At 46.4% G+C, this 14,137-nt stretch overlaps 1 protein-coding gene and 1 long non-coding RNA gene across 2 annotated transcripts in view; one reads left to right on the top strand and one right to left on the bottom strand.

The window, feature by feature from the left end:
* The window catches only part of CRACR2A (calcium release activated channel regulator 2A), a 142,749-nt gene that overhangs the window by 79,423 nt on the left and 49,189 nt on the right, over positions 1 to 14,137 (bottom strand). The window contains exon 14 of the mRNA XM_083181633.1: positions 11,690 to 11,804. Coding sequence (XP_083037759.1) covers positions 11,690 to 11,804 — 115 coding nt within the window. The remainder of the gene's footprint in view (positions 1 to 11,689; positions 11,805 to 14,137) is intronic.
* Positions 8,838 to 10,140, top strand: LOC146072293 (uncharacterized). The gene is made up of 3 exons (XR_014473037.1): positions 8,838 to 8,943; positions 9,481 to 9,606; positions 10,011 to 10,140. It is a non-coding gene; the product is annotated as an uncharacterized LOC146072293 (long non-coding RNA).

Below are 14,137 nucleotides of genomic sequence, written 5' to 3'. Positions count from 1 at the left end.
TGGACGGTAGAGAAAAGCTGTTTAAAAAAAACTTCCGCGCTAGTCCCTTAGCAGTGTGACGTGGCGGAGGTGGATGTGCTGGCTGGGGCGGGCGGGACTGTGTGCAGACATGCCCATTGTGTATTTCCTGATGCCAGCGCTGCGCACCCATCCCGCCCACGCCCTTTCAGAGAAGACAGCCAGGAGTGACAACCGCCGCCAGCCTCTGACACCGCGCACCCTGCCGCCAGCCTCTGACGCAGCGCACCCGTCCCTGCCTGCTCCTTTCAAGTGAAGACAGCTGCCGCCACCAGCAGCAGCCCTCTGCCAGGCAATCTGACACTAAGATTAAGGCAGGTATCTTAGGGAAGGGTGAAGCCGGCTCGCTAACGCGGTGCTGACTAAGGGGGGTGGACTCTCTGCAATGTTTTCTATGCTGACTATGGGGGGGGGGGGGAGAAGAGAGGTGAGCTTGCTGCCTTTTGCAATGTTGTGCTGGACCTGGGGTGGGGGTGGGGTGGCTGTTCTGAAATGTGGTGCTGACTATGGGGACGGTGCTGACTATGGGGGAGGTGGGGCTGGCAGTGCAGTGTGGCCCTGTGTATGGGGAGGGTGCTGACTATGGGGGAGGGGGTGCTGGCAGTGCAATGTGGTGCTGACTAAGGGAGGGCTGGCATGCTGTCCAATGTGCTGACTATGGAGGGCAATACTAGGGCATTTTGAGAGGGACACTACTGGTGGCATTTTATGAGGGACACTACTGGTGGCATTTTATGAGGGACACTACTGGTGGCATTTTATGAGGGACACTACTGGTGGCATTTTGTGAGAGGCACTGCTGGGGGCATCATATGCATAAGCAGGAGTATTGTGGGCCTTATAGTGCAAGGTGCAATGGGCATCATGGTGTGAAGCACAATGTGCAATGGGCATCATGGTGTGAGGCATAATGTGCAATGGGCATCACGGTGTGTGTGGCATAATGTGCAATGGGCATCATGGTGTGTGGCAAAATGTGCAATGGGCATCACGGTGTGTGGCATAATGTACAATGGGCATGACGGTGTGTGGCATATTGTGTAATGGCATCATGGTGTGTGGCATAATGTGTAATGGGCATCATGGTGTGTGGCATAATGTGTAATGGGCATCAGGGTGTAATGGGCCTTCATGTTTATATGTCACTGTGCGGCCTTTAGACAGCCATCTTAAGCCAATGTCTGGTCATGCAGGTTGCAAAAGTGAGGTGTCAGGTAATTGTTTTCCTGCTAGTTAACACTCTAATAATTAGCCCACGCCCCTTATAATTAGACCACACACCTTTTTGGGAGTGCGCGCCAAATTATGTATGGGGGGCTGCATTTTTATTCTGTTTGCACTGGGACCCTAATTGTTTAGAAATAGCCCTGGTGCAGACTATATATTGGGGGCAGGGTTTATGTGTATGGGCAGCTGTGCCAACTATCTATGCAGGGGCTGTGCTGTCTATCTATTAAGAGCTGTGCTAAATACTACAGTAGAGCTTAGTGGCCCTCGGGCTTCGTTGAATTTTTTAATGTGGCCCACACTGTCTTAAAAGTTGAAGTCCCCTGACCTAGAGAATATCCAGTCCAGGTTTGAATACAGTGCTGACCAGTGAGCAAAGCAAATTACAATTTATAAATATATTTGGTCGCTATTTTTGCTGCATGTCTGTTCTTTCCTCTTTATTTTTTATCTTAATTATAATTTTGTTTTCTAGGATTTATGAGATAATAGATCATAGATGTTTGCAGATAGACAAATTGGAGTATAGGTGTTATAATGACATAAATATCTATACACCATTTTCTGGAGATATTTTTGTTGTTTGCTGTTTGGCTACATAATATTTTGAGAATAATGATGTAAAATACATATATATCAGATAAAGTGACTGCCTAAAATAGATAGTTTTTTATATGGGTGTTAATATACCTGTTTATATAAAAGAAAGCTCTCTCCTTGCTAGGCACTCCTCTAGCTGATGTGTAATTGATAACTACTGTATGGTGTTAATTAACGACATCCAATCCAAATGGTATTTTTCCAAAGTCCACAGATATAAGGATACCAATTGATTAAGCCTAACACTCTTTGAGAAAGCCCCCAGTGGAGCGATACGTGTCAGAGGTTATTTTCACATCGATCCAGCCGCTGTGCAAACTATTGCACCTTCTAGACAAAGCTTGACCACCCAGATGACAGCCGCCAACTGTGCAGAGAGACAGAGCGAGATTCAACTGAAGCGGTGAGACGAATCAACATCAAGGCAGATTTGAGGTACACACCTGCCACCCAACATAGCCCCAGCAGTACCCCGCCACAGCAACGCGGCCGCTGGCCCGCCACCAGCACATACGTCTGGTCCAGGATGGGGCCTCCGAGCAGGAGCAGCCGCATAGCAGCGCCCGGCCACACAGCTGATTACATTGAGACAGAGCACTCCCGAATTGGCACATCAACAATTAAGGTCATTGAGACTTGTAATATTTGAGCCTTTATCTTTATTGGAAGAATAAACAGCCTATTATAGTGATCGCTTCATGTTCCAAATATTTCCAAGCAAACATTCTTTATCAGCCGCTGGATAATATACAGGATTGTATGCAAACTTCAACGTTCTGGTAGCAGCACTAAGGATACCAGAAAACACCAGTAAATGTATCCTAATTATCCTGCCTAGTGGATTCATCATTTATCTATTTTTTATCATTATATTTTTATATTTTGACATTATTTTTACATATATTCGTAACTTTTCTTTACAGGATTTTTAATGTTAATTTTTATTAATATATTTGAGTAAATATATAGAATGTATGACAAATATTTCTTGTATTAATAAATTTGTAATCTTGATAATTGGTGTATGATTTGGATGAATTCAGACATTATCAATTCCCCATTTTTTAATTAAGAAGCGCAGTGACATAAATTTGTTGGTCTTGGACAGGTTTACCAATATCCCACTGTGGGTGAGGAGACATTGCAGCGTAACCTTGAACGTCTATGTACAGCTGTTAGCTTTCTAATCAAGCCAGGATCTCGCAAGATCCGGCGGCGGGAAGACAGCGTTTTGCCTCGTTCTCAGACCCGACCCTGGCGGGAATACCCAAACAGTGCTCAGGTCTGTACTCAGATCAGGGGTGATCGTCGGTATTCGGATTCCGCTCACCGCTATTTATAATACCACATGTGGGAACGTTGTGCAAAATAGTATGCTATAAAGACCAGCGAATTATATGTTAAGTTGCAGAAATTATCTTGCATCAAGTGTTTTTTAGACGTTATACACTAGTGCTGCCCGGCAACTATGTAATATTATTAAGTAGACAATTATTTCATAGACCAGCTATATGCTGATTGTAGGTATGTGACGGGGTTGCTTAGCAACCATGATACAGAAACACAATGAGGGTTTGAGGCCATGCGCTCTAAGGTCAATTAACATTGGAGACATCCAGCTGGCTGTTAGACCTATTAGAAGATAGTATGCCATATATGGTCATCCGGAAATCCGGCTACAGACTGGCACACAGAGCCCAGGAGGGCGATAGGAGTCTGTTTTTTTTTTTTTTTTTTAATTATGCAAATGTTATTTGTTGGTGAGGATGTATATATACATGTCTGGTGTGGTTTGTATTGTGTCTATGCTTGTCCCTGAAGAAGGGGGGCTTACCCCGAAATGCTGTTGAATGTAATAAAGGACGTTGTTTTACTACTGCAAATAAGAGAGTTCCGCTTATTTCAAATGACTATGATGGATCAAAATGTATTCGGAAGAGGATATCGCAGCAAGTAATGGGCTGCCATAGATGAGTGCCGGGCTACACGAATGGTATATAGTCAGACTGGATTCCATAATAACCTGACATATTCTGGGATGAATTTTAGACAAAGAGTGTTATCTATATGGCCCGGCAGATGTCAGCAATTTGATATTACAGGTGGTTTTTAAATGTATTAAAATAAATGACATCTGACATGAGAGCTATTCCACAGCACACACCCATGTGTAACATTCACCCCATCCACCGCATTGCACAAATCACTGGGGAATGGGACCATGGCTCATAGACCCACATGTGTCTACTCACCAGCTGCTAGAGAGGAGGCGGCCCACTCAGACAGGACAGGGGACCCTCCTCTCATAAGGGGTATACACAAGGGGTGAGTGAAGCTCCATGTACACACCCTATGCATGGTCCCGCACGTCACCATCACAGGCAGAGATAGACAACAGTACATGCACTGTCTGTCCTGCTTAGATCACAGTGTATGCCTATAAGCATAGGAAAACCCTGCTCTGCACAGATCGCTCAGCACACAACGCGGGTGCATCACATGTGTACCGCGATGTGCGCGGAGCGATCTGTACTTAAGCACTGCGGGGCTCCTGTCACCCCGTGTGTACGGGGCTCTAATACAACCTGGATGAGTGATGCCACCAACAAACATTATAATATGGAAAGAATCTCTCCTCACACTATAATCACATGTGACTAATACAACAATGAATGTAAGGAGTATTATTACACTAGGACACAGGTAACAGTACAGATTACATTCTGCACCGCCCCCTTGCCCCAAATCCCATCAGTCAGGGTGAGTGACAGGTAGTGAGGGGCAGATATATAATTAGATGGCCAACTGACACCAATAACACTTACATTAGGTATAATTCTGGTGGTTGGCAGCAGGAACAGGAAGAAGCTGCAGCTCCAGGCCTCCACATGTATATAGGCCCATCATCATGACAGCATGATGATCACCAGGCAGACACCAGCCGGCCACATGGTTGGCTATAAATCATGTATTATGTATTACAATCGCAATTCTATTTTCTGCACAATTAATGCAATTTTATATTTTTATTTAGATAGGTAACACTGGGGCGTATAGTGTATGGGTTGTACATGGCAATGGCCGCAACTCCTCCACTTCTCATAATAGGCCCTTGAACATGTTCAGCTCCAGGCCCATGAGGCCCTTAAACCGGCCCTGCTTGTGCAGGTTTCCATGTGGGACGCCGCTCCGCACCAATATCCCGCCAGAAACCACCCTTCAGTCATGGCAAATAACATTACATACAGATGTAGCCCCTGCCTCCCCTCTGGCACACAGGGGCTACACTGAACTGTGACACGCTTGTGTCTCACGAGCATGCGTGTCCCAATCCTCCGCTGGGTCCTTTGTCACGGGGTGCACGAGCAACTTGTGCGTGTACACCCCCGTGGCGGGAGCCAGCGGTTGGTGGGGCTGGCGAAAGTATCGCCAGCTCCATCTGTACTAAGCGATGGCTCTCGTTGGCCATGGATTAATGACATTTTCTGTGACGCTGTTTCTGGCCAGTTTCATCTGTAAAAGCAGCGGAGTAAGCTTCCACCTCAGCCCAGAATGCATGGCGTGAATTTGCAGAGGCAAGGGATCAGTTTAGCTGCCCCCTTGCAAATTCCCAACCATTCACAGGCAAAAGAATATTTCCAAAACCCATTGTAACAAGCTCACCATCAAATTATTTTTACACACTAGTCACCGCAGGCTTAGAGTAGCCAGAGACTAAAGCTGGGTACACATATATACAATCTCATTTTTCTTGCGACCGTTCGATCGACCATATACACGTTCGACCGTCCAAAAGCCACGACCGATCTGCGCGTACACACCTGTCCAATTTTACTTGCGACGTCCGACGTACTCCCATCCAAACAATCGCAAGAAAAAGATGGGCGTTCAGGTTTTGGTAGTATGATCGCAGGAACGGCCTGCATATCGATCGAACGTGCGTACACACGGCACTTTTGTTCCGATATGTAGCCGTCCTGTCGGATGATTTTTAAGCAGCAAAGAACCTTCGACCGACCAACCGTGGACGGCCAAGAGCGTTTTTGGCCGTTTATCGATCTCACAGAAGGAATCGGGACTGCGTACATACATATACAATCGAACGGCCGTTCGTCCCCAGAACGGAAGAACGGCCCGACGATTGTACATATGTGTACCCAGCTTTACTCGGCGATATGATGTCACATCCGGCCTGGAGCTGACGTCACGCATCCGCCCCTAACAGCCTTTGGCACGCCTGCATTGTCCCAACGTTTTTTACGGCACGCCCAAGGTTTTACTAATCACTCCCATGAAATGGCCGGTTTCCACCCCCACATCATGTCACTCACCTGGTGTACGGCCAGCAATCAGTAAAGATCATCGCTGCTGAGCATTCCGCATACGCACTGCGGCCCATACACATGTGCAGTTCATCACTAATCATCCGCTGTGTGAATTTGCAGCCATGCGATCCAGTCTGAATTACCCCCAATATGCAGATTATAGATTTGCCTTCCCATGTGCACCAGCCTATGGCCTGCTCGGTATTTCCTTCTCAAATACCTGTAAACATGGCTCTGTGGCTGTGCACCTATCCAGGAACGCCCATGGCTGCATTGCCAGTGACTGCATATGCCAGGGTGGTATCTGCGTACAGTGAGGGGAACGCATCAGCCATAGGGGGTTTCTGGAGTTCTGTATTCACCTCTGAATCAGGCCCAGAACAATCTCTCCTATTTACTAGATGTAAGTTGTACTATAGAATTCCCTGTATCCGTACTCACAATTTATATAGAAAATATTTATGTATATGTGAGGGGACTACTACACGTGGGAACAGAAATAATAATGATAATTACAGAAAATATAATAAGTTATTATGCCCCCATAACTTAAAAAAGCTCCCCAGCTATTGGGGGTGATGTGAGATATAGGTAGATATAAATACATCTGCCGACTTTTTCTGTCTCCTTTTTGGGAGACTGTCAGCTGCACTTCGGGGGCGGGAACTGATATCTATGCCACTAAGCAATTTGCATCATGTTAGCCCGCCCGCCGCACCTGAAGAGCCATTAAGCAATTGCGAGGGGTGAAGGGGCATGAATGGCATGGGAGGGGTGCAGGGGCATGCGGCAGTCCTGCCCATCTCTCTGGATTTCGGGAGGGTAGGCAAATATGATATAAATGATAAAATAGACGATGGTGATCTCACAAAAAGTTAAATAGTTTATTTTTCTTCTCCAGAGAATGTAACTGTAAACAAACAGGCAGCGGAGCTGGAGGAATGGTCAAAGCTTGTACTTTGGTGTCATAGGCCAACGTTTCGGGGCTAACTTGGTGAAATGCATGCTGGTCACCCCCCTGCGGGTGGCACACAATAGGCTCTTTATTAATGTCAGCTCCAAGCCCATGAGGACCTTAATAAGCCACTGGCCTGATGTACTTAACCTCAGAGACCAGCTCCCAACTGCCATTCTTCAACCACAGGCTATACCATGACAGTTAGGAGTGCATTGGTTGGTAATTTATCTCTATCCACTTTATCACCCTCCAAGGCTTAGTACATCTGTCCATAAGAACATTAGCTAATTCCTAGTCTTACACCGGACCTGGCCGCTTATGGCAAAATGTCCTTTATCTGGATAGGAATTGTCTCACTTATACCTATCCCATCTCTGTATGTTACTTGTAACATTTCAGCCCTCAATCAGCCAGCTATAGTGGCCCATACCACCAGCCATTGTGACACGTACCACCAGCCATTGTGACACGTGTGCTGTGACATACATGCCAGTTACTGGTCACTCAGTTCTAGACAAGCATGAAGATGGATGTCTATGATGAACTGGGAGTGCAGCAATGCACACATGAGAGTTTTGATGCTTTCAGCGATACTAAGATAGAATATGAGGTTTTATCGATAGTGGATGAGGCTTGGGAGGACATTGACCCCAATCCAGATATCCAAGAACTATTTAAAGTGTTTAATAACGCTTATTTTGGAGGGAAGTTAGCCAATGTCACTGTTGAGTGGAGCAGTAGGCTAAAGCGGTGAGTACGGTTACTGCCAGATCAGTTTATTATATGATGTTCCTGCTAAGATATAAACTATATACAGGTTGAGTATCCCTTATCCAAAATGCTTGGGACCAGAAGTATTTTGGATAATGGATAATTCCGTATTACAGAATATTTTTAGATTCCATAATGTATCTTGAGGTACCTTGCATTTATATTGTTTAAACACATAAACACATGAAATACACACAAATATAGTTTATTTGTGCCTAAAACAAGGTTTCAAAACATGAAACAAAGTTTGTGTCCTATCTCAGGCACAGAATGTGAATGCCAAGCAACCATTTTCTTGCACAACCAGTAACATATTATATCTTCAGCAGTGCCAGTTACAGATGTCCCAGCAGTGCCAGTTACAGATGTCCCCAGTAGTGCTTTAATAAAATTGAAAATAAAATCTGGAAACAACGGATAAGGGATATTAGGATAAGGGATACTCAACCTGTATTACTAATTATTAATATTGTCTTCAGCACCTGATGCTGTGATGACATTACAGTATATGATAATACGCTTGCCCACACAGCCCAGATAGCTATGTATTTACATGGTCTGTAGAGTGTTTCATTACATCCAAACACGGACAGCATTGCATAGTAATACATTGTACATATCATGTCGGTACAGACCTGTTATTGCTCTTACTGTCTGGTGTCAGGAATCACTATCACCAGAATATCTATGTACTAATAAAAGCGTGTAACTGGTTATAGGGATCAGAGCCGGATCATCCACTAGGAAAGCTAGGCTCCTACCTAGGGCCCATTTGTTACAGAGGAACCTGGGTTACTCAGGTACATGGACCCCCAGGGTAGCTAGTACATAATCTGGGGCACTGGGAATAAGGATTTGTATGTATTAGATGTATAGAAAAGCAATTGATGTATTATGTAACCATGGATGTCACTCATGTGTGACTTGTGTTTTCTCATCAGATTGGTCGGATTCTGCAGGACCCAGAAGGCTTTTGGTGGAAGTTGCTCCATCAGGCTCAGCAGGCCGATCCTCCAGCTGCTTCCCAGGAGGACCCTTGTAGAGGTACTATAGGCGGTGTCTGTGCGCTCACCTGGTGCTAGAAGAGAGTGTGGCTGAGGTGATGCTTGTACACCTCAGTGCAGTTATTGCTGCGATATATGTAGCAGTGGGAAGCAGGGTTCCTCTTGTACCCCGCATATACCAAGGGACCTGAAGAAATGTCTACAGAGGGGGTTTAAACATTTTAGCCTCTACTCCCCCCCCGCCCCATGTGCCACACTTTCTTTTATGCCCACCCACCATGTGCCACTCACACCTTGTCCTATGCCCAACCCCCATGTACCACTCACAAATCCTTCTATGCCCACTCCCCCACAGGGGTCAAATTGATTGGAATGAGATAATGAGGTGACGACCATTCTTAGGTGTGGACCTAGTCACTGTAGACCATTAGTGGCAGACCGACTCACTGCCGACCTAGACATTGTCTACCATCCATAGATTCTATACCATACTCGCTCAGTCATTCTTACCAAAGTAATTGTGTGTAATGTCTGTGTCCTTCTCACTATAACCGGCTCATTACTTTGTGTATTACAGAGCTTGCTGCATGAGATGATCCATGCATACCTGTATGTCTGTGAGGTACGGGACACCTCTGATCACGGGGAGGAGTTTATAAAGGAGATGCAGCGCATAAACCACCTGACCGGCGCTAATATTGTTGTAAGTACATAGTCATTAAGGGCCCATTTATGTGGAAAGAGGAGACTGTCATCTACACTGGGGGGGGGGGGTTATTGTTCTTGAAGTCATCAAGCCCCATTCAGTGCAGCAAATAACCGGATTTGCGGGTCTACGGAAGGGGGTGGGGCTGAAATAGTGCAATTTCCATGATTTTAGCCCCACTCCCTTCCTGAAGAACTGTAAATTGCGGTGAATGAACAGCAGAGCGGGGGAGGAGACATGCAGGAGGCTTGTCCACCTCTCCAGGGATCCATGTATGTAATTATGTGCAGGACAGGAGACATTAGGGAGCGTTCTCATGCAATCTCTAACATGCGGTCACCTCTGTATGTATAATGTGGAGATTGTATGTATGATCTATGTTATTTCTACTATCTAATTAGATGCAGTTTGAGATCACTGAACCCTTGCGGGCCCTGTGGGGCCACTGGTGGCAGTGTGACAGATGCCTCCAGTATCACAAGAGGATGATTAATCGCGCTCCCTCAATTACCGCCAAGTGGTGGAAAGCCCACGCAGTGTATTGTGGCGGAGTAATCCGCAAAGTGAAGGAGCCCCCCAGCAGAGGTACGGAAAATAACGCTTCTTCTGAGGCTCCGCCCACTACGCTCCCTGCACTCACCTCAGTGGGACTACATGCCGCAGTGTCCTGATACATTGCCTGGGGGGGGGGGGGATCATGCACATAGGCCCCAGTCAGCACAGGACGGCTGAGACACATACCTGCATAGGAGGATCACCACAGTACACTTGGTGTCTTTCTAATGTATAATTGTGTTTTATAGGCACAAAAAGACAGAGGACAGCAGCACCAGATGAAGAGGTGATAGCGTCAACATCCAAGATGTCCAGAAAATAAGAAACTATATAACACCCTGATTGCCGCCCACTTGTCATCGCGGACCTGACCCTGCTGCCGGCTCTGGATTGTGAAGGAGATATCAGGCATGCCCAGAAGAGCAGGCAGAGACAGCAAGTCCACAGTCACTGATGTGCCGCCGTCTACTCAAGGAGACATCTCTGGAGGGAGAGCAATTGCTCCCCCCCGCTTTGGCGGAAAAGATGTTAATTTAATACATAATTTTTTTTTCCTTATTGAGCATTTATTAGACTTATATTACATGGATGAAATGTTAGCTCATCAGGCAAGGATGTTTTTAATTATGTACTCCTGTCAAGTGACCTTAATGCGTCTTAAGAATGTAAGCTCCCAAATGGAGGGCCCTCTTCCCTCATGTGCTTTGGCTTCGCTTATCTACTCTATGCTCAGTACAACTGCACCTAAGTTTTGATTTTTTCTGTCCTGAGGCCTACCTGAGCTATGACCTCTAATGCAGCAATGTTTACAATCCTCCAGTTACAAGCCCATCAAAATGACAACTTCTGTAATGTACTTTCACTTTGAGCTGTAAATGATTTTACTTTCACTTTGAGCTGTGACAGTTTTAATCCCACACACTCTCCACCCCATCCCTGATCCCTATCTTCTCATACCACCAATCTCCGTCTTCACAGCTCCCTCCCTCCATATATTAGCACACAAAGGAGTTGTTTGATCCGTTGAGTGACCTCTAGTGGTCAGTAGCGGTACTTCACATCAAAGAGATGCGGAGTAGTTAGCCTTATTGCCCGTCCCTTTTTTGGCCATCTCCATCAAGGATAAAATTAAGTATCGACTTTTATCCATGAACGGAGAAAAAAAGTATTTGATGGTGATCCAACATCCAATGATTTTTCCTCCTTGCGGCAGCATGCTAGTGGATGTGTAAGCATACACACCCACTCGCATGCTAAGGCGCTGATTCGGGAGCTAGGGTAGGAAGGGGTTAAGCTCCCCGCTTTTATCTGCTCGCTAGCCTGCAAATTATGGTGGCATTTATCTGCTCGCTAGCCTGCAAATGCAAACCTAGCGAACAGGTGTGAACCACTCCCCTTTATTAGACGCTGAGGAATCCTTGTGACACCAAATAAATAAAGGATAATAGTAATAATAATACAAAAAACATAAATTGATATACTGTATATTCACTAGCTAGCCAGATAACGTGGCTATGCGACTTACCTCCACACTGGTAAGCCATTGCCGTACTGCCGTAAATGTGTCTTTGGAAATGATCTCATACATCACGATGACACCATCAGCCTTTCTGAAAAACTGCTTGGTGATACTGCGGTACCTATAATAACACACCGCAATGAGATTTATACAAACATACAATTCAAATAGGACAAAGAGCCAGATTCTCTAAGCTTCAAAAGTGATACAATGGAGAGTGTTAAACAGCCAGCCAATCATCTCCTGCTTGACATTTTTCTAACACAGTCTGTGACATGGCAGGTAGGATCTGATTGGCTGGCTGTTAACCTCATTTTCACCAGGCTTGTTAGCTAAACAAATGACCATACTAGACAATGTGGGGTATTTAATCTGTGCCGCTAGTATGGGCATTTGGGCGCTAGTATCAAACATTTAAATCATTGAAATAAGTATCAGGAAAAGGTTAAATATAACATACAGTAATACATAAACATACACAAAACCAAGTAGAATCAGTACTGCATGTAACTAAGCACACATTGGGCACGATTCAGACCAGTTCTCATGGCAGCAAAGTCGCACTGCAGCCAAATATCCATGAACGCGTATTGGCCGCAATGTGCGTACGCAATTCCCGGCTGCAATCAAGTCCTGCGACTTTTTATGTTCGTTGGCCGCACGCATGGTGATTGACATGCATTGGGCGTGAAGGGGTGGGAACCGACAATGTCATGGGAGTGCCAAGAAAAACACTGGGCAGGCCAAAGAAAAACCGCTGGGAGTGACAGGGAGAAGGTAGGTGTGCTGTGCGTGTTAATGGAGAGTTTGTGATGTCAGCAGCGCCCCCAATGTGCCTGCTTTCATACTAGCGCCGAGTTTAGTCCTGTGCTTCACAGCAGTGCGGCAACTGCAATGATTGTGGCCAGTGTAAAAATCATCCGATGGTGTTTGTTACAAAGGATTTTGAATATATTTGCATGGGTGAGAACTAATGTGCACCTGTACACATCCATTCACACAGCGAGCACATTAATTCGCAAGGCGTGATTTCAATGGAGCAGAGCAGCCGTTTAAGTGAATGCTGGCCGACCTGCGATCAGGTCTGAATCAGGCCCATATGCCCACCTCATAGTAAAGGCCCATACACACTTGGCGATTTTGAGCTGAAAGACCCTCAAAACACTGAACGGCTTTCAGCTCAAAGCCGCCCAGTGTGTATGGCCAGGTGATGAGCGGTGATGTGCGCTACCGCATCACCACCAGGAACGCCTGCTTGTATTACCAGCTTTGCATAGCGCTGCACATGTAAAGTTGTACAACGGCAGGGGGAAAGCGGCTCAATGTTTATACACTGAGCGGCTTGCACCCCAGTGATGACAGTGGTCATCGCTGTCCATACACGCTGGGCATAATCGTCCAGTGTGTATGTGTGTATGGACCTTAAGACTCCTGCCTCTTCCTGGCAGCTGCTCTCTGTTCCAGTGCACTGCTTGAGGACTTAAGGCCCCCACACACTACAACGATTTTTTGGCGGATTGTCCAATTTCCGACCGATCGTCTAGATATATCGACCGATTTTACCGATAATCGGCAACAATCGGCCGATTATTGAAGATTATCGGTAAAAATCGGCCGATATATCGGACGATCGGTCAGAAATCCCACCCCAAACAAATAAACATTGGTGGCTATTGGCACCCCCCCCCCCCCCAAAAAAAAAGGTTTAACCATTGGTGGCTAGTGGCAACACCCGCCCCGCTCCTCCCCCAGCCACCGCATAATAGCAGGGGCGTGTCCTGAAGTGTAGTGTACCACACCATATAACCAGAGCCGGCCCTAGCTCATTTTATGCCCTAGGAAAGATTTTGGCTGGTGTCCCCTACCATTGCCTCTACAATGCCGCAATGTATACATGTGAGTAGGGAGGATATAGTGAGATCCTGGGGGTGGTAGGGAGGGTGCAGCGAGATGCAGGGCGCTAGGGAGGGTGCAGTGAGACACAAGGCGCCAAAGATGGCGCAGTGAGATGCAGGGTGCTTGGAATGGCGCAGTGAGATGCAGGGTGCTTGGAATGGCGCAGTGAGATGCAGGGTGCTTGGAATGGCGTAGTGAGATGCAGGGTGCTTGGAATGGCGTAGGAGGGTGCAGCAATGAGGATACAATCGACCGGCAAGTTTTTAAGATATTGATCTGCAGAGTGAAACTTTAAAAAGCAGCAGCTTTATCTATTGTCAGCAAAGTACAGCACAGGCTGGGTCCCTTCTAGTGCCAGTGCTCTGGCAGGAAGGGCACCTCAGGGGGAGAAGGGAGCTGGGCATCTCAGGGGGAGAAGGGAGCTGGGTATCTCAGGGGGAGAAGGGAGCTGGGCATCTCAGGGGAGAAGGGAGCTGGGGGGAGAAGGGAGCAGGGCATCTCTGGGGGAGAATGGAGCTGGGCATTTTAGGGGGAGTAAAGTGTTAGAGATCATCCCAG

This window comes from Crinia signifera, chromosome 4, assembly GCF_055691185.1.
Source record: "Crinia signifera chromosome 4, ASM5569118v1, whole genome shotgun sequence".
NCBI lineage: Eukaryota > Metazoa > Chordata > Amphibia > Anura > Myobatrachidae > Crinia > Crinia signifera.
The sequence above is the reverse complement of the archived record's forward strand: the minus strand, read 5'-3'. Positions and strand labels throughout refer to the sequence as shown.